The 18,117-nt window shown below is 40.0% G+C and overlaps 1 protein-coding gene across 3 annotated transcripts; it reads right to left on the bottom strand.

The window, feature by feature from the left end:
- Positions 1-3,211: 3,211 nt before the first annotated feature.
- On the bottom strand, positions 3,212-17,738 carry LOC113019481 (uncharacterized). 3 transcript variants are annotated; one of them, XM_026163233.1, is made up of 5 exons: positions 17,404-17,738; positions 15,316-15,666; positions 10,288-10,638; positions 7,560-7,667; positions 3,212-3,291 (listed from the first exon to the last, which is right to left on the bottom strand). In XM_026163233.1, the coding sequence occupies exons 1-5, from the start codon at positions 17,468-17,470 to the stop codon at positions 3,275-3,277; spliced, it is 894 nt and encodes a 297-aa protein (XP_026019018.1). In that variant the 5' UTR covers positions 17,471-17,738; the 3' UTR covers positions 3,212-3,274. The 3 variants fall into 3 exon arrangements, with proteins under 3 accessions (XP_026019018.1, XP_026019019.1, XP_026019017.1); XM_026163234.1 differs by having other exon boundaries at positions 10,358-10,638; XM_026163232.1 differs by lacking the exon at positions 3,212-3,291 and having other exon boundaries at positions 6,916-7,667.
- Positions 17,739-18,117: the final 379 nt, after the last annotated feature.

Here is an 18,117-nt window from a genome sequence, read left to right as displayed (position 1 = left end):
ATTACTCCATTAAACAGAAAAAAATATGCACTCTACATCATTAATCTGTTTTAGAAGGTAATAGTGAAACCTTCACTTGAGTGGCCTACAGCTAGCAAGATAGTGTTGGCATCCATTTCAATCGCAATCTGAATCAGAGTATTGTATTAATCCCTAAGGAAATTGATGACTATTGAGCTCAAAGTGCTCATGAGCTACTTCATTAATATTGAATTCTGCAATCTATTCTAAATTCAGAAATTTCATATTTCTAACGTGTCCAAATATGTTATTAGTTGAGTAGATGTATAAAATAAGTTGGTAAATAATGTGTTAAATCATCTCATCAGAAATTACAGATTTGGACAGAGTTTGATTGATGCATGCTGAGAGAGGGCAAAAAGAGAGAGCATAGGAGATTAAGAGTGCAGGAGATTGATGAGGAGAGGTGAAAGAGAGGCCAGACAGAGATGACAGTTTAAAAAGGACCATCATGACACAATAAGGAAATAGCAAGCAGCTTAGGAAAACTTTAAAATTGGATTAAATACTGACAAATACAAATAAATAAATTCTAGCAAAGTTGAAAAACTCAAATTGTTCTTGTTAGAGTTTGTATTGTTGATTGTCATTTATGCTTAGAAATATTTAACCATAGATGCTTAGAGGTGTATAATCAATTGTGTAGTGATAAGTTGTGTGATCTTTAACAGGCTACAGAGGCTTGGTGTGCATTCCACACCTACATCCTGGGAGCATGAGAGAGGTCATACCTTCTCTTATTGTTTTATGGTAGGATTAACGTAGTTACGTCTGTTCTAGTCTAAGTGCTTTTTGTGTATAAATGAACTGCTGGACTTCCTTACTGTGGATGAGGGGGGGGTCTACCCTCTTCCTGACCAAGGATGTTTGCTTGCGTGCTTTTATGACCCTTTGATCAGCAGTACCCGCCACACACACACACACACACACACACACACACACACACACACACACACACACACACACACACACACACACACACACACACACACAGGCAAGGTACTCTTTGTGTGTATGTAGACGTCATATGTTAATGAACCTATGCATATTCATGTAACCTCAATAAAAGAACAGTGGTACGGGAGAACGGACGAGAGCAACTGGGGTCAAGCGAAGGAACGGCGCTCTGTCCGGTCTCTCCCCTGCACGAGTAACATGAAGAACTTTGCCTACTTGTGTCTTGCTTTGCAGTGTAATTATATTGTCTTCAACGTTCCAGCGGATGGGTTCAAGCTACAAACCTATCAGTTCTGTTTGTTCATTTCAGCATCATTCAGTAGAATTGAGGGAGTAACCATGGTTAAAGAAAGGCTCTCTGTTTCTGTCTCTCTGAAACGCTCACAATTCATCAGAAACAACCACAGGTCATTGTGTCCATGGGGACCAGCACCCATGCAGAAGAGGCCAGCCGCCCAGCCCGGGCAGAGCAACTGCCTCTGCAAGCACCCTGGGCAATAGAGGGATATTTAGCATAAATATTTTAAAAGCAAATGCCTGTAAATGGTAATAAAACATAAGATTTTTCCATTTTACTATTGATGGCAGTGTCTGTTAATGTTAAAGAAAATGTACATAACTTTGTTTTTTGGAGTTAAACAAAATGCAAATGGTACAATGGATCTACTGTAAATCTATCGAAGTCTTGGTTTCACCGTTTATGGAAAAGTCTGTGAACTTCCTTAAAAATGTGGATAATGTACAGGCAGAGAATTATTTTTAAAGTTCAGGCTTAAGACACTTTACCATGGGGTTTGTCGATAACTTATGGACAGTCTGCAGGGTATGTGTTGTTGTACACAATGGGTAATTTCATGCCAGTGGTTTTTAGTCATTTAAAATCAAACTCTGGTTTGTTCGCTGTTTGCCTTGGTGTGGTTTGTTTCTGCAGGTGTGAACAAAGTAATGACTTGGGTGCAAAAACCAAAACAGACCCATCAAGAAGCCATACATGCTATTGATTCTGAATGTCTGTACAGGTTTGCAAATAGCTGTGGAATGAATGCAAATTGTCCTCATTATCAAGTAGTCCAGAACACAGCAGCTTCTTCCTGTATTTACTTTTGTTGCTTCCACCTCTGAGACATCTGGCAAATAAGGGGACTGAATATTCTCACGTGGTTTGCGGTAACACATTTTAAGTCATTTGGATTCTTCTTAGTGTGAAAAAAATCAAAACACTTCGAAAAGCTGCAAGTTTTCCAATTCAACAACTGAGTAAATGAACTAGGTGTGAAAATGCCTGCCTGAGTCTGCTATCTCGCTTTTAATGAAACAGTTACTGGCAAACAGCTGCTGCAGCCTCTGGAAGACATGTCAGTCCTCATGTTCGAGGTTTGAGTTGCAGAAAAGAATTTGGTGTCACACACAAACAGGTACACTGGTAGTAAACGTTTTAATACATAACTACAATCACATGTCACCCAACAGTAAGTTAAACACGTTGACAAGGTCAATAACAATTTACAGTCACAACAAAACATTTGCAGCATGAAACTAACATCTGAGCCAGGACTTCTGCATAATTTTAACTCTATAATGAGTTTTTAACTCTATAATCTATAACGGCTTTCTTACCAGGAGAGCTGGTGAGAAAGCCGAGAAAGACAAAGCTGATTCTGCGTGAGAGGTAAGTGACGGAAGTGACGGACAAGGTAAGCGACTCATGTTGTAACTGACGTCAGACGCCAGAGATTTTGGCGGAAAATTAAAGCGAATGGTAGTTTAGAATTGAACAAATTCCTTTAAGCTTCAGTATTACCAAATACACTTATCAATTGTCTTATAACTAACAACATTTGTCTAAATCATCTCCAACACCCTTGACAACGGGGAGAGTTTAGAGGCTCTCCAAGATTACATCAATCAGTGCTTCCAGGATCTTGTAATGAAGAAGGCCCAGAGTGCTTCCCCAGCCAAATCTGAGACACCGTCGTCGAAAAGACTTTACCCGGCAGATTCCCCCGGCTCAACATCGCCAGCCGGCAAAGATATTGCCGACATACTGGAGTCAATCGACAAACGATTGTCCATTTTCGATGCAAGGCTGTCCTTGTCAGGCTCAGGAGAAACTCAGAGGCAGACCCTTTGTAAAGTTTCACAATTTATTTTACACAGACACCAGGTGCAGATATATACAGGTGAGGGGGTACGGGAAGAGGGTCTTCGGAGAACACAGGCACGGGAAGGGGACACACGGGGCTATATACACAATCCTTCGCTGATGCTCAGGCTTTAGCTCACCAAACAGCGGTCCTCAGGCTGACGAGAAATCTGGCACAGGGAGGAAGAACAGGTAAGTTGCGGCATGAAAGAAACTCATGGAAAAGCTCAGACTTGCAATGACACTGACAAGTGTTACACAATAATCCAGCGAAGAAGCATTCTCGGCAGCCGCCTTAAGAAGTGAGCGTGGTGATGAGACGATTGTTTGCAGGTGTCTGAGCCAGGGGCTGGAGTCGTCATGACTACGCCCCGGTAGAGCGCAGGAGGAGAGAGAGACGCAGCACAACAGAAACACCTGTAGCCATACAGAGTCAGCCGAGAAGGCACAGGGTCATGACAGTCCTTGATGGAGATTCTTCACCGAGAATTTAAATGCTTGCGAGAATCAGCAGCAGGTGGAAACGCTCGCTGCTGAAAATGCCACGCTAAGGGAGTCGGTGAAATGTCTCACAGAGAATGTTACCCAGCTCAATAGAGAAAATAACAAAATGAAAGAGACAGTTATTGATCTACAAACTCGTGGCATACGTGATAATCTGGTATTTTCTGGTACTTCAGAAGCCGCTGGAGAGGACGCAGAGACTACAGTAAAAAGCTTCATCAAAACCCACCTGAAGCTGCCGGAGGACACGGTGAAGAACATCGCCTTTGATAGAGTGCATCGCATCGGCCCCATGCGGGCTGCGACCGGGAGACCACATCCTATTGTGGCCAAATTTGGCCACTTCAAACAAAAGGAACAGGTGAAAAGTCGCGGAAGGGAATTAAAAGGAACGGACTTCAGCGTAAACGACCAGTTCCCAAAAGAGATCCTGGAACGACACAGGGTCCTCTTCCCAATCCGACGCGGCTTCATCCAGAAGGGCTCCCACGCTGTGGACGTGGATGGACAGCTTTACCACGACCCCAGCATCTCTCCGTGGCTGTACTAACTTCAGACCAGATAAGAATCTGCTACACCCTTTCCCTATCCACTCACACTAACTTGCATTAACATCTGTTTAACTTATGAGTATCAAATCACATCTTAAGTGTGATTTCATAGCAGAATTAACTCCGTCACTCTCCGTCAGTGATTTAATTGGAATGTTTCCGGGGGGGGGTTTCTTCATGCAAACGTACACCTATCTGGAACAACCCTGACATATTACAAAACAATAATATGATAAACTTTTCAGATTGGAGTGGTAAAGGAATCAAATATTTAGAACATATACTAGAAGGAACAGAATTTATTTCATTTGACGGACTAGTTACACAATATGGGATCAACAAGAAAAGATTTTTAGAATATCAACAAATTAAATCCATAGTAAAAAAGAAATTTAAACCGGGTCAAGTTGAACTAAAAACACCACCAAGTGTGGTTCAATTTCTTACTCTTAAACCCCCCAAATTACTATCCAAAATATACAGAATGCTTTCTAAAACAGATGAATCAATATCACTTCCTATTGCAAAATGGGAAGCGGATTTATCAGTTAACTTAGACCAAAACTTCTGGTCTCAGATTTGCTTAAAAACCTTTCATTTAATTAGAAATCCCAGTCTTCAATTAATTCAATACAAAATATTACATAGAGTGCACTATACAGGTCATCGGATGTTCAAGATGGGCTTTACGTCTACCAATAACTGCTCACACTGCCAAACCAATTCACCGGACAATTATATCCACGCTCTTTGGTTCTGTCCACCAGTACAGAAGTTTTGGCACGAGATGGCCTATCTCCCACCACCACTTCCCCTGCCAGTGGCAGACGCCCTCAGACATCGGTGCGTTGTTGGTTTGTTTGTGTCCGGGGATGGGCGTCCAGGTACACACCGGCTCACTCCTTGGTGGCCGCTTATCGGGGCCTGGAGCCTGGGGCTCGCTAGGGCCTCTTCGGAGGTGGGGTGCCCTCGGCCTCTCGGCCTGGGGCTCGGTCACTCAGGCACAGCTGGCTGTCGGCGGAGCTCACGGGCGCGTCACTGCAACCCCCCCTGGCTTCTGCTCCGTGGCTGCTGAGTGAGCCCTCATCTGGGACTCTCCTCAGCTCTTTCTGGGACAGTGGCGCGGCTGCCCCTCTGTTGGTCTTCCTTGGTCTCTTGTGTTCTGGGGGCCTCTGGATGTCTGGAGTTTTGATCTCCTCCATACCTGCTTCATGCCCTGGAGGACGGGGCTGTGGCCCCCCACACCCTCTAGCAGATCATTACATGAAGGAACCTTTTAAATACAAGCGCGTCCATGCTCACAGGTGTACACACGGGTGATCACACACACAAACTACACCCTTTTTGGCTCCTACCTCAAAGCACACTGTGTTCTGTTGATCTTATGTGCTGCACAATAATGTTTAATATTTAGTATTTACTGTTATAGTCACATATATCATCGTGATATTGTTAATTATATTGGTCTCTCTCTTGGGAGAGAGAGAAAGCGAGTTTTGAGATGTGAGAGATTTGTGGCGTTTAGCGTGTTTGGAGTGTGTAGTTAATGTGTTGTCTTGTGTAGTTAGTGTGTAGTGTTGTGGATAGTTTTGTGTTGTGTGTCAGAACAATGAGGTGACTGCTGTCTCCAAGTATAAAAGAGGAGTGTTACACCTGCTGCTGTCAGACCTGCAGGTATCAGGCTGCGATGTTCTCCTTTATAGTGGACAGAAATTATTTTTTTGGAGTGGCATCTTATTGAATGCAGAACAGCTGATTGTTCTGTAAATAGTTTGAAATGGTTATTTAAAAAATCAAGGTAAAAGTTAAATGGATGCAAATAACTTTGTTGTTTGCAAAACTTGTGCATATGATTTTAAAATTGACAATTTATATTTGCATTTAAAGTTATGAAATATGATTCATTAAACATGTTTGTGGTTGTTACAATAAAAAATGTAACTTTTTCTACTCTAATTTTATGTTTTTTGTCTGATTTTAGATCAATTGTGTTAATACAGTATGTCAAAATAAACTTTCTAAAACATAAAATTCATGAAAGAATCAGTGTAAATATGATGACGTTAGAAAAAAATGTAACAGTTTGCAGTTCTAGGAAGGATGATTAAGGCTGATTCACTCAAAGCTGAGTGCTTCGACGGATAGTCATAAATAGATTCACCATGGCAACAGGTAAATACTCTACTTGAGTGCAGTGGGTTGAGGACTGTGCTTCATTGTAGACCATTATTTATATTTATCTTTCATAAAAAAGGGAAAAAACTATTTTTTCCTGTTCAGGGTTGTTTACTCCTCATTTTACCCAACTTCATTTTTACTTCATGCTGACAAACCTAGACTCTGGCCAAATGATGCATTTAATGTTTACATCTAATTAATCAAATAAAGATACAAATATCAATCAAACAGAAAAGACACATTATATATCCAGTGAAAACAGTTTTTGTGATTTCCAACACTTATACATACACTGGACATTTAAACATTTAATGACTACATTTGAAAATTTACACATATTTCAACATGAAAAACAATAAGAGTGCACTTGGATTGTCTGCAGCCTGGATTTGAAAACTACTCTAAGCTACATTTATTTTTAGGTTTTTTTGGATGTTGGAGAACCAGAAAATTCATCCACCATTGCTACGATTGCTGTCTGCATTAGTCACACTGCTATCATGTGTAGTATTAAAACCACATAAAGTTTTCCTTTTTTTTTTAAAAGCAACATGTTTTTTTTTTCTCAGAAAGCTCAGAAGCTGCACATGAAACAATAAAACTAATGCTAACGTAGACAGGAAACACTACATGTGGCAAGGCAAATTTATTTTGGGATCATCTACCTGCTTCTCATTACACTAGCACTCTTGCTATCCTTCTTCACTCAATCCACAAATCTTCTTTGTGGTCTTCCTCCATCTTCAAAAGCATTTGTCCAGTATAAACATTGTATCTCCACTGTTTCCACTTTGCTTTTTTTTTGTCTCTGAACTGCTCTGTCTTGCCTGTTCCTCTAATGTACTAATTTCTATTTTTTATTTTTTTAATTCTGGTCTCTCATAATCAAAATCTTAACATCTCCAACTCTCTGACCTTCAGCTCAGCCTGCTGTCTTTCTTTCCCACCATCCTAAATCCTACATCACAGCCAACCCTCAATGTTTGACCAAAAAAACCCTCACAAAACATATAACATACCACCTGGGCTCTTTACAGTTAATTTTAACAAACTGTTAAACAATATTACATGAACAGAAATACATTAATAACTAAACCTAACACTGAAGAAGTTCAAAATGTTTGAAGAAAAAAATTATTCTTTAATAAGCAGTTTGGCTATGCATGGAGCTGCCTTATGCCAGCAAACACAATATTTCAAAATACCTATGATGACAACAGTAGCTCCCATAGCAAAAACAAGTGGCTGAAAAAATGTAGCTGGATCACACGCTTCCAATCTCTGGTCAATCTCAAACCCTTCTGGTACTGGTACTGTTGGTGAGAATTAGAAGAGAGGTGTCAGACATGATCTACAGAGTGGGCCGTTTATATGGATACACCATAATAACATGGGAATGGTTGGTGATATTAAAGTCCTGTTTGTGGCACATCAGTATATGTGAGGGGGCAAACTCCTCACACCACACCATTGTTTTTCTTGTGACATTACCAATAAGTTTGAAGTGTCACATGACCCTCTTCCTATTGAAAAAACAAAAGTTGTATCCAAGATGGCCGACTTCTAAATGGCCACCATGGTCACCACCCATCTTGAGGAGTTTGCCCCCTCACACATACTAATGTGCCACAAACAGGACTTTAATATCACCAACCATTCCCATGTTATTACGGTGTATCCATATAAATGGCCCACCCTGTACTATTATTGCTTTATGCAGTCTCATCAACAACATGTTTACAGAAGAATACATAAAATTAAATTAAAAGATAAATAAATGCATGTTCCTTTCTCACAACAACAATCTGACACCTGTACTACAAAGCAAGCTTTGGATCTCAAAGAGTCAGCTCTGGGTTTTCAGCGTTGAGCTACATTCACAGTGGATTCTGGTTCAATGAAAAGTTAATGGCATTGGATGACTTCAGATGAGTATAGGCAAAGTAACCTTCAACACAGGTGAGTGTGAGCGGTGAGTGCTTGAAGCTACTACCAATGAGAATGCAGTATGCAGTGTACCACCGAGTGACGTTTGACCTGGAAGTAAATACAGTTGAGGTTACCTAGGCAATGGAATTATGGGATGTGTGCATGTGACCGGTCGTCTTCAAAGCAATGTGCAACGACTTAATCAATTCCAGTTTGGATGCAGCTTTAGGAAAGCGGTTCACTTCTTATTGGGCTACAACACCACGTGAAACTCAATTGCAGACCTAAGGCTGATCAGTCAGTTATCTGGAAAACAGCATCAGTAAGAAATTCACATTCACTTTATTACTGACTTCATTAGGTACAGGATGTTCAGCTGCTCATCAGTTCAGGCATCTAGTCACCCATTTTCATAGTTTTAACTGAATGAAACTAGGCATGGGGGAGAAAGGTGATATGAGTGACTGTTAATGTGGCACCAACAGCAATTGGGTTATTTCAGTTTTTCAGAAACTGCTGATCTGCTGGAATATTTCAACACAACCATATCTAAGATTTACCGAGGATATCCACCCTCAAGTGACACCTAGAGGAACAGCAGTTTTTACATGTTGGCTTCTTTTGAGCATCAGTACACTTTGGACAGGTAGGCAGCCTATCACAGGGCGGCACACAGAACCACAAAAAACATTCATTCTCACATTCACACCTACAGCCAATTTAGAATCAATAGTCAACAAAGCAAGCAAGTCTTTAGACTCAGGACAGAAGCCAACAATTGGGGGTGGGTTTAAAAATCAATTTCCAGATTCAAATCATTTTTAGTTTGAATAATGCGATATTGATTAATTTTTGATTGATTGATTTTGTTCCACACAAAGTTGTAAACACAAAGATGTAAACACTTTATGTTTACATCTTTGTGTTTAAATCTTTACTTCCTGCACAGTGCTCTCTCTCAGTGTACTCAGAGCCGTTTACCATCAGAAATCTCTGTTTATTACACGATTCGCTTACGACTCTGCTGTTCAGTGCTCTCCACCACTATTTTTTTGTTTGTTTCTTCTTTTAATGACAAAAAAGCCTAATACAGTGGAACCCCAACTTACGAAATTAATTTGTTCCCGAGGGTCTTTCGTAAGTCGAAACTTTTCGTAAGTCGAAGCACCCAGTGAGTGAGGTGATGCTGAATGATAAGCTATAGGCTAATTGCTAACAACAATAGGTCGTTCAAGGGGTTGTAACATGATCCGGTAGGCATTGTAGGCTCAGCCAATCAGAGCCAGTGGATTTCGTTACACGGTCATTTTGCCGTAACACGGGCAGAAATATTGCCATTCAGTGCCTTCGTAACTTGAATTTTTCGTTAAATGGGGTATTCGTAAGTCGGGGTTCGACAGCATCTTTTACAAATTACGCCCTCTGCTTCACTTCAGCAGCATCAGGTAATGTTCATATGTTGATTCTGGGTTTTCTTCCGTTTTTGTTCTACTGCAGAATATTTTTAAGGAGGTAATTTGCTATTCTGTGTTTTATCCTCAGTAACATTGATACAAAGGTATGCTGCTGTGATGGTTACACCTCTGATGAAGTCTCACAAGTGTCAGCTTTGTTTTTCTACACAGATATAAAAATATGGGTATGCACTGAGAAATGACCAGAAGCATAATAGTTCTGACAGAGTCTAAATTGAATTGAGTCGAATCAAATCGATTCAGGACTTTTGAATCAGAATTGTATTTTATTACAATCAGTGACGATACCCAGCCCTTTTAACAGATAATGTGACAGTTTTCACTGTGTTTGTAAGTCACTCTGCTGACATTGGACAGAAACTGAACTTCTGATTGTTTAAAGCAGCTAGATTAATAAACCCAGTGTTGACTTACTGATCTAATAAACACCCTGATGTGAAACCAAATGAAGAAAAGATAATCTGGATATGTTGAACTTGTTTTGTAGTACAGGCTCCAGGAAGAAGATTCATTTCTTCTACAAACTCACCTATTGTCAGCTTGATGATTGTGATGGGCGTAGTCTTTAAAATGGCTGCCTTAGAGTTGTTTGTTCCTACCTGGGTGACATGACACTCGTACGTTCCATCATCATCAAATGTCGTGCCATACAGAAACAATGTCAATTTCCCTTTTTGCATGTCTGTATACATGAGACGTACTCGGTTCGCATAATGTGGCGGCTGAGTGCTTGGATCAGATGCATTGCTCTGGTAAAAAAGTTCTTTTTCTAGATTCAAGACAGATCTGGTCCACATCACAGCTCCAATGGACTCCTTATTTGGAACCTCGCATGGCAGAATGGCAATTTCTCCAGGTGCAGCGAAGACTTTCATTGGTTCTGAAATGGAGAGGAAACAACACAAAACAGTTTAGAGCTAATATGATACCAAACAAACCAGAATACACTGCATGCTAAATATTTAAAAATTACTGAGAATCACATGAGGAGAATAATTTAGATTCCCCACAACACAAATAGAAATCAACTATAAATTTAAACCTGTCACAATCTAAGGATCGTCTATTAGATCAAGTAACACTGGAAAAAATGTCGCTCTCCCTCAAACAGAAACTTACATTACAGAATTACACTAACATGCTCCAGAGTGGTCAAATGTCACTCAGGTTCCTATTTATTGGATTATGGTTCATTGTTGCTTAACATTTCTCTTTTGTTATATTAATTTCTACATTCATCATGTCCTTTTATCTTAAAAATGACTAAAAGAGTAGTTGTAAAATAATAAACTGATCATCTGAAGAGATTTCAGAGCTCACAGTACAGAAACAGCTTTAGTGAAGGTTTAAAAAGGTTTAAGGTTCGTATGGCCTCTGACAGTGGATTCATCTCTGTGCTTGACCTACTGGAACTAAATGCAGTATTCAGTAGAGATGGCTACCGGTATCCGGTGCCATTATGGCAGACCGAAAAGCAGCGCACATTCCGGTGCTTCATTTCTGTGCTTTCTTTTTTTCCTGAGATGTCATACACTTTAGATTCTAGCCAATCATTTTACATTTGCAAGCGTAGTAGGCGGGTCCAGGTACGTACGTTCATTTAGAGCAGAGCTACAGATTAAAAATGCCCAAGGCGGAGCGGTCAAAAGTCTGTCTGTACTTCACAGCAAAAGATGCAAACTCAGCAGCCTGCAACAAGTGCTATTATGCTGATACTGTGATACTGTGCAAAGGAGGTAACACCTCGAATCTGATGAAACACCTGGCATAGCGTTTTTTTAAAACCTGAGAAATGCACCGTATTTGATAGCTTGCTGCGAGACCTCACACCGAGCACATCAACTGTGTGGTGCCTGTTATCGACCCGGAGTTAGCAACATGAACCTGAAGAGGAGAGTCCTGGCCCCTAGCCCTGCCAGTGTAGCAGAAATGATGACGGATGATGATGGCAGCAGCAGCCGTTCTTCTCTGCGTGAGTAGCTTAATGTTGTTCGTGTGTAATTTACATTGAGTAGGCTAACCACGTTATTACATTAATGCATGTAAGGTGAACTAGCAAACACCGTCGTAGTTACATGCAGCTGTCTTCTTGTTTGATGGCAGATACTCCCTTCACCCTGGCCAAAAAGGCTAAAATGACCAAAGAAAAAGAGGAAAACAGCTAAACATGAGAGGTTTTTGGACAAAGTTGGTGGTTTTTTTTCCATTGATTAAGCACTGCTTCCAGCCAAGAGTGATACCATATATGCCCCATAGCTGCAGAAAAGGCTAACATTGTTATCTTTTTACAAAAAACAGCTGAACATGAGAGGTTTTTGGACAAAGTTTGTGTTCTTGATTCTTTAAGCACCGGTTCGAGCACCGTTTAAGCACCGGCACCGTTTCCAAAGTACCGGTTTGGTACTGGTATCGGATAAAACCTAAACGATACCCATCCCTAGTGTTCAGTACTGTTGACTGTAATATTCTATTAGGGTGATTAGAGGATAATGTAGGTATTGCAGGTAGTGCGCTCCAGTGTTTTTCACAAAGGACTACATAAAGTGCAATACAGTGGTCCCTCGCTATAACGTGGTTCACCTTTCGCTGTTTCGCAGATTTTTTTGGGGTGTCATTTTGCATGCTTTTTTTTTATTTATTTTTTTTAACAGTGCAATTTGTTCTGTGTCCTGATTGGCTGTAGACCATTGTCAATCAATCTACTCCATGCCGTGTCTCCAGTACAGTACAGAATGCGTTCAGCTTGTCAATAATCTGGCAGTGTCGCCCTCAAGTGCTGTACAGTATGTTTGTAAGTTTTCTCCCCAGCAAACACAACAATGTAGACGAAACATTTTGCACCGTCAAAGGCACCTGCGCTAGCACTCAAAAGGCAGAGGAAGATGCTAACCATTGCACAAAAAGTTGGACTTCTGGACATGCTAAAGGAAGGTAGAAGTTACCGTATTTTCCGTATTGTGAGGCGCATTATGGAAAACAAAACAGTCAGATAAGTCAAACTTTACTCAACTCATTCTTCTTGCTTCCTCTACTTCCATACCATTGATTCATTAATGTTGAGTTCTCTGGCAGCTGCTCTATTCTCATGTTCTGGACCTGAAAACAGGGTTTGATCTTTGGTTTCATTCTATAATACTTTTTTTTCTACCAAGGTTTGAACTTTGAGAGTATTTAAACAAGACAGAAAAGTGTGAAAATGTTCAAGGTTGTCTGAGAAAAGTGTATAAAGTGTGTAGTTAGGGGTTTTACAGCCTTAAAACATCTATAAAATTGTTAAAAAATAATAATAAAGCTGACTATGCAGATTTCACCTATCACAGGTTATTTTTAGAACGTAACTCCTTTGATGAACGAGCGACCACTGTATGCAAAAATCGCAAAAAAACAAAACAAAGACAGCGCAACAGGCACAACAGACTGATACAGTCACAAGACGGTGCAGACACTGCAACAATGACAGTGGGTTGTGCAAAAGACTGAGCACTGTGTGTGTATGAGGCTGGGCAGATAAGTGCTTGAAGTAGTGACCTGTATGAACGTGTGTGTGTTTGTGTGTGTGTGTCAGTCCACTCATTGAGTGTTCAGGAGTCTGACATGGGGAAGAAACTGTTTTGCAGTCTGGCAATGAGGGTCCGGTACCTCTGGTACCTCTTACCAGAAGGCAGCAGGGTAAAGAGTGTGTAGGAGGGGTGTGTAGGGTCTTCCACAACTGTGGTTGCTTTGCAGATGCAGCAGGTGTGATCAATGTCTGTGATGGAGGGAAGTGAGGCTCTGTGGTAAAGGCTGTGTAAATTCCAATAAAACTGAGGTTATTGTACTCGGCCCTAAAGATGTTAGAAATATGGTATCTAACCAGATTCTTACTCTGGATGGCATTACCTTGACCTCCAGTAACACTGTGAGGAACCCTGGAGTCATTTTTGACCAGGACATGTCCTTCGGTGCACATAATAAACAAATATGTAAGACTGCTTTCTTCCATTTGCGCAACATCTCTAAAATTAGAAATATCCTGTCTCAGAGTGACGCTGAAAAACTAGTTCATGCATTTATTACTTCCAGGCTGGACGACTGTAATTCATTATTATCAGGATGTCCTACAAAGTACATCCTGAGTACTGCTGCTCACCTACAAGGTCGTAAATAATCAGGCCCCATCTTATCTTAATGACCTTGTAGTACCACATCACCCTATTAGAGCACTTCGCTCTCGCTCTGCAGGCCTACTTATTGTTCCTAGAGTATTTAAAAGTAGAATGGGAGCCAGCCTTTATGCCCCTCTTCTGTGGAATCAGCTCCCAGTTTGGATCACCTGAATCCTCTCTTATTTATGCTGGATGTTTTTAAACACCTTTCTCCATTTAATTATTAGTTATTATTAATCTCTGGCTGTCTTTCGCAGCATCTTACCCCCCTCACCCAGAACTGGTCATGGCATGTGGCCGCCCCTCCCTGAGTTAGGGGGGAGCTCGCACCATCCGCTCCAAGCTCCCTGACCTGCACTCAATCTACAGCAGGCGGTGCTGGACCGAGGCCAGGAAGATCGTGAAGGACCTCAGCCATCCCAACAACAGACTGTTCTCTCTGTTGAGGTCAGGAAAGCGATTCCGCTCCCTGAAGACCAACACAGAGAGACTGAGGAGGAGCTTCTTCCCGCAGGCGATACGGTCTCTCAATCACACCACCACACAGTACTGACCCACACATACAGTTCTTACACACACACTGGACTTTCTGGACTTTGGTTTTGCACAACACTGGTCACTATATTCTTCATTTCCGGTTAATACTTGTACAGCTGCTGTTATTGTGTATATATTTATTTATATTTCTTCATACATTCTTATATAGTTCTATATTGTGTATTGTGTATTTTGTTGTACAGTTATTTTATTTTCAACTTTAATTTATATATTTTATCTTATTCTTTCCCAGTTAAATTTACCCTTCATTCTAATTTGTGTTGTACAGTTATTTCATTTTTAACCTTAATTTATATTTTATTCCTTCCTAGTTAAATTTACCCTTTTTAATTTTTCATATTTATTTCCTATCTTATTCATAGCCTTTTCCTTTTTTGTTCTCTTTAGGTCACGAGCAGTTGTCCAAGCATTTCACTACATATCGTACTGTGTATGACTGTGTACGTGACAAATAAAATTTGAATTTGAATTTGAATTTGATTCTGCTGGAGGTTTCTTCCTGTTAATATTTTTTTCTTCCCACTGTCACCGAAGTGCTCGCTCATAGGGGGTCATATATCCTATTTTCTCTCTTGTCTTTTTATTATTGTAGGGTCTTTACCTTGCAGTATAAAGTGCCTCAATGCAACTGTTGTTGTGACTATATAAATAAAGTTGATTTGAATTGAATTACTGGTGACATCAATTTGGTCATGTTAATATTTCTGATTGTTTAAAGCAGCTAGTTTAATAAATACAGTGTAGACTTACTGATATAATAACCACCTTCATGTGAAGCCAAATAAAGGAAAAGATCATCTGGATATGTTGAACTTGTTTTCCAGGAAGAAGATTAATTTTTTCTACAAACTCACCCATTGTCAGATTGAGAGTGTTGATTGGCTTGGTCTTCAAAATGGCTGCCTTAGAGTTGTTTGTTCCTGTCTGGGCGACATGACACTCATACGTTCCAATCTCAGCAAATGTCGCCTCCACTATATACAAAGACAATTGACCATTCCACATGTCTGTATGCAGCAGATATATGCGACTCAGAGAAGCTGACTTCTGAGTGTCTGGATCAGACGCATTGCTTTGGTAAAAAAATACATATTTTGAATCCAAGTAAGACCTGGTCCACATCACAGCCCCAATTGATATATCATTTGGAACGTGACATGGCAGAATGACATTATCTCCAGGAAAAATCTTGAGGGTTGTGGAGTCTGAAAGAGACAAAAAATACAACACAGACTAGTAAGCTGGAGTTACAGCTGATACCAAACAAACCAGAATACACTGCATGCTGAATATTAATACAATTACTGAGAATCACATGAGGAGAAACATTCAGAGAGAATCGGTTGCCCACGACACAGATAGAAATGAAATATAAATTTAAACCTTTTACATGTAAGAATCCATTAGATCAAGTAACACTGGAAAATATGTCTCCCTCCCTCAAACAGAAACTTCCTGCTCAGTTGTTTTTGTACACATGTTACATTGCAGCAAAAAAACCCTGAAATGTCTGGTTCCAGCAGTCTCCTGTCAAAAGCTTTTAGACCTAACATGATGTGTCTCAGATAGGATGAGTCACCCACTTCACCCCAAATCTACAGGTACCATTAGAGTTACCTGTACCTGAGCTGGACTGCAGTAAACATAGTTTAAATGAAAATCACATGTGAGCTTTAGACACAATCAGGTAAAGACTAGTAGTTGAAAGTATGGAGATAATTCAAAGACAAAGGCATCAATTTAATTTAAAAAAAAGAAAAAGCCTCTCCTCTCCCATCATCAATTTGCCTGAAAAAAAATTACACAGAAAAAAACACTCTTACAACACTAATAGAAAATGTATAAATAAATGCCAAAATGTCAAAAATCAATTTTCAGACACTATATTATATTAACAGAAACTAGAATGATTTCAGTTTCTGTGAACACCTGGGGAATATCACACTGAAGCTGGACCTTTGTACTTTTAAGCTTTAATATCTGTAAAACCATTAACAACGATTTGCACAGTAGAAGTTTATGCCTTAAATATGGAAATTTGTGCATAAAATATCAATCCCCGCTACACTGTGATTTCAATTGTTCACATTGAGAGTTCACATTCATACAGCCATGCGATGTCCCTTAAAGTGCTTTTTTAGATAAAAGAATTTTAAAATATCCTCTACAAAGAGTATCAGCAAAATTTCCAACAACACCCTGATACCTGCTCATATGTAATCGAACATTCAATTTTCTCAAACAAAAAATTATTACAACAGGGACCTAAAAGTTTGCATAATTTACATTGAGAAGTTTATATTTGCCTTAATTTTTTCCCGGCAAATCTGGGATGATCGGGTGAGAGGTATTTAACGAACTGATATGGAAAGATTCCAAAAATGAAACATTTTTGAATTAAAATCACTTGAATTAAAAGCCTTCCGAGCTGAGAGTATCTTCACAGATCCAACAGAAACATGTGTCTCATCGCTTTTGATATTTTTTTCATGATAAAAAATAAAAAAAATATTTCATGATTCCCCCTTTAATGCCTATTAAGGAAAATTGATCTTGAATCAATGAGTTTTGATGAAAAAGATCAGCATTGTGCTCCACATTGAAAAGCATTCTGATTTTTCTTCTGCATTTGATTCAAATTGAGGCTCTGCTGATTAGATATTTTTGTCGTGGTGATTCCTGATAGATCCTTCAGATGGTTTTCATTACTCACACGTGTGAACTTAACACCTGTCTGTCCTCCACCTGTTGATATTTATCACTAAGACAAACACGCTCTGTCAAAATCCAAACACTAAGTGCAGCACACGAAGTATCTAACATAGTACAAAGTAGGAGAAATACGCATCTCTGTATATACATGTGTCGCTGCTGGCTGCAAGTCTGACATCAGACATTCAGCCAAAAGAGCTGATTTACATCATTCTAATGAAAAACCTCACCTCCAGAAGATGATGGTGACAGACAAAGGAGAATCAAACCCAGCACGGCTCTTCTGGACACGTTCATCTTCGTCGGAAGTAGCAGTAGCGTTGAAGAGCTGCTTCTTCTTGGTGCGTTGGGGTGCTGTGAGCACTTGTACTCTTGTCTAACTGGACACAGTCTCCACTGTTCAATCGCAGGTTTTCTGCTTCAGCCCATCTGCCTCATCCTTCAGACTGGACGCAGAGTTGGAGGTTTGCTGCTCTCTACTGTTCATGTGTGAACTGCCTTAAATCCACATTCAGTTATTATTAAATCAACACTGAAAGTGCACAAAATGGTGGAGGAGACTACACATAAGATATTAAAATTTGTTTGAGACACTTGCATGTTTGAAATCCTCAATCAAATTGACAAGTATAATCCAAGTAAATAGAAAATGCAGCTTTGAAATGATGATTTCATTTGCTAAGGGGAAAAAAATTATCCTACCTTCCTGGGGCCACGTGAAGAAGTAATCCTCCCCCAAACCTGCTATATGGTTATGTCACTACTGGCAGGGGCAATCAGCCATTTGTAATAACTGTAAATGAGTCTTTCACATCACTGTGGAGGAATTTTACCCACTCTGCTTTGCAGAATATGCAGCAAACTGAGAAACCAGGAGGAGGCTAAATACTTTTTACAGCACTGTGAATTGGTTTACCGCCCTTTAATGTAAGCAAGATAGACCT

The sequence above is a fragment of the Astatotilapia calliptera genome, chromosome 3 (genome assembly GCF_900246225.1).
Source record: "Astatotilapia calliptera chromosome 3, fAstCal1.2, whole genome shotgun sequence".
NCBI lineage: Eukaryota > Metazoa > Chordata > Actinopteri > Cichliformes > Cichlidae > Astatotilapia > Astatotilapia calliptera.
The sequence above is the reverse complement of the archived record's forward strand: the minus strand, read 5'-3'. Positions and strand labels throughout refer to the sequence as shown.

What these genes read in the sequence shown, in the direction of transcription:
- LOC113019481 (XM_026163232.1), bottom strand. Translation starts at nt 17,470, where the DNA reads ATGAACGTGTCCAGAAGAGCCGTGCTGGGTTTGATTCTCCTTTGTCTG. An exon ending in GTCACCATCATCTTCTGGAG is followed by an intron (nt 15,667 to 17,403) that starts GTGAGGTTTTTC and finishes TGTCTCTTTCAG; the next exon opens with ACTCCACAACCCTCAAGATT. An exon ending in AATCATCAAGCTGACAATAG is followed by an intron (nt 7,668 to 10,287) that starts GTGAGTTTGTAG and finishes TCTCACCAACAG; the next exon opens with TACCAGTACCAGAAGGGTTT.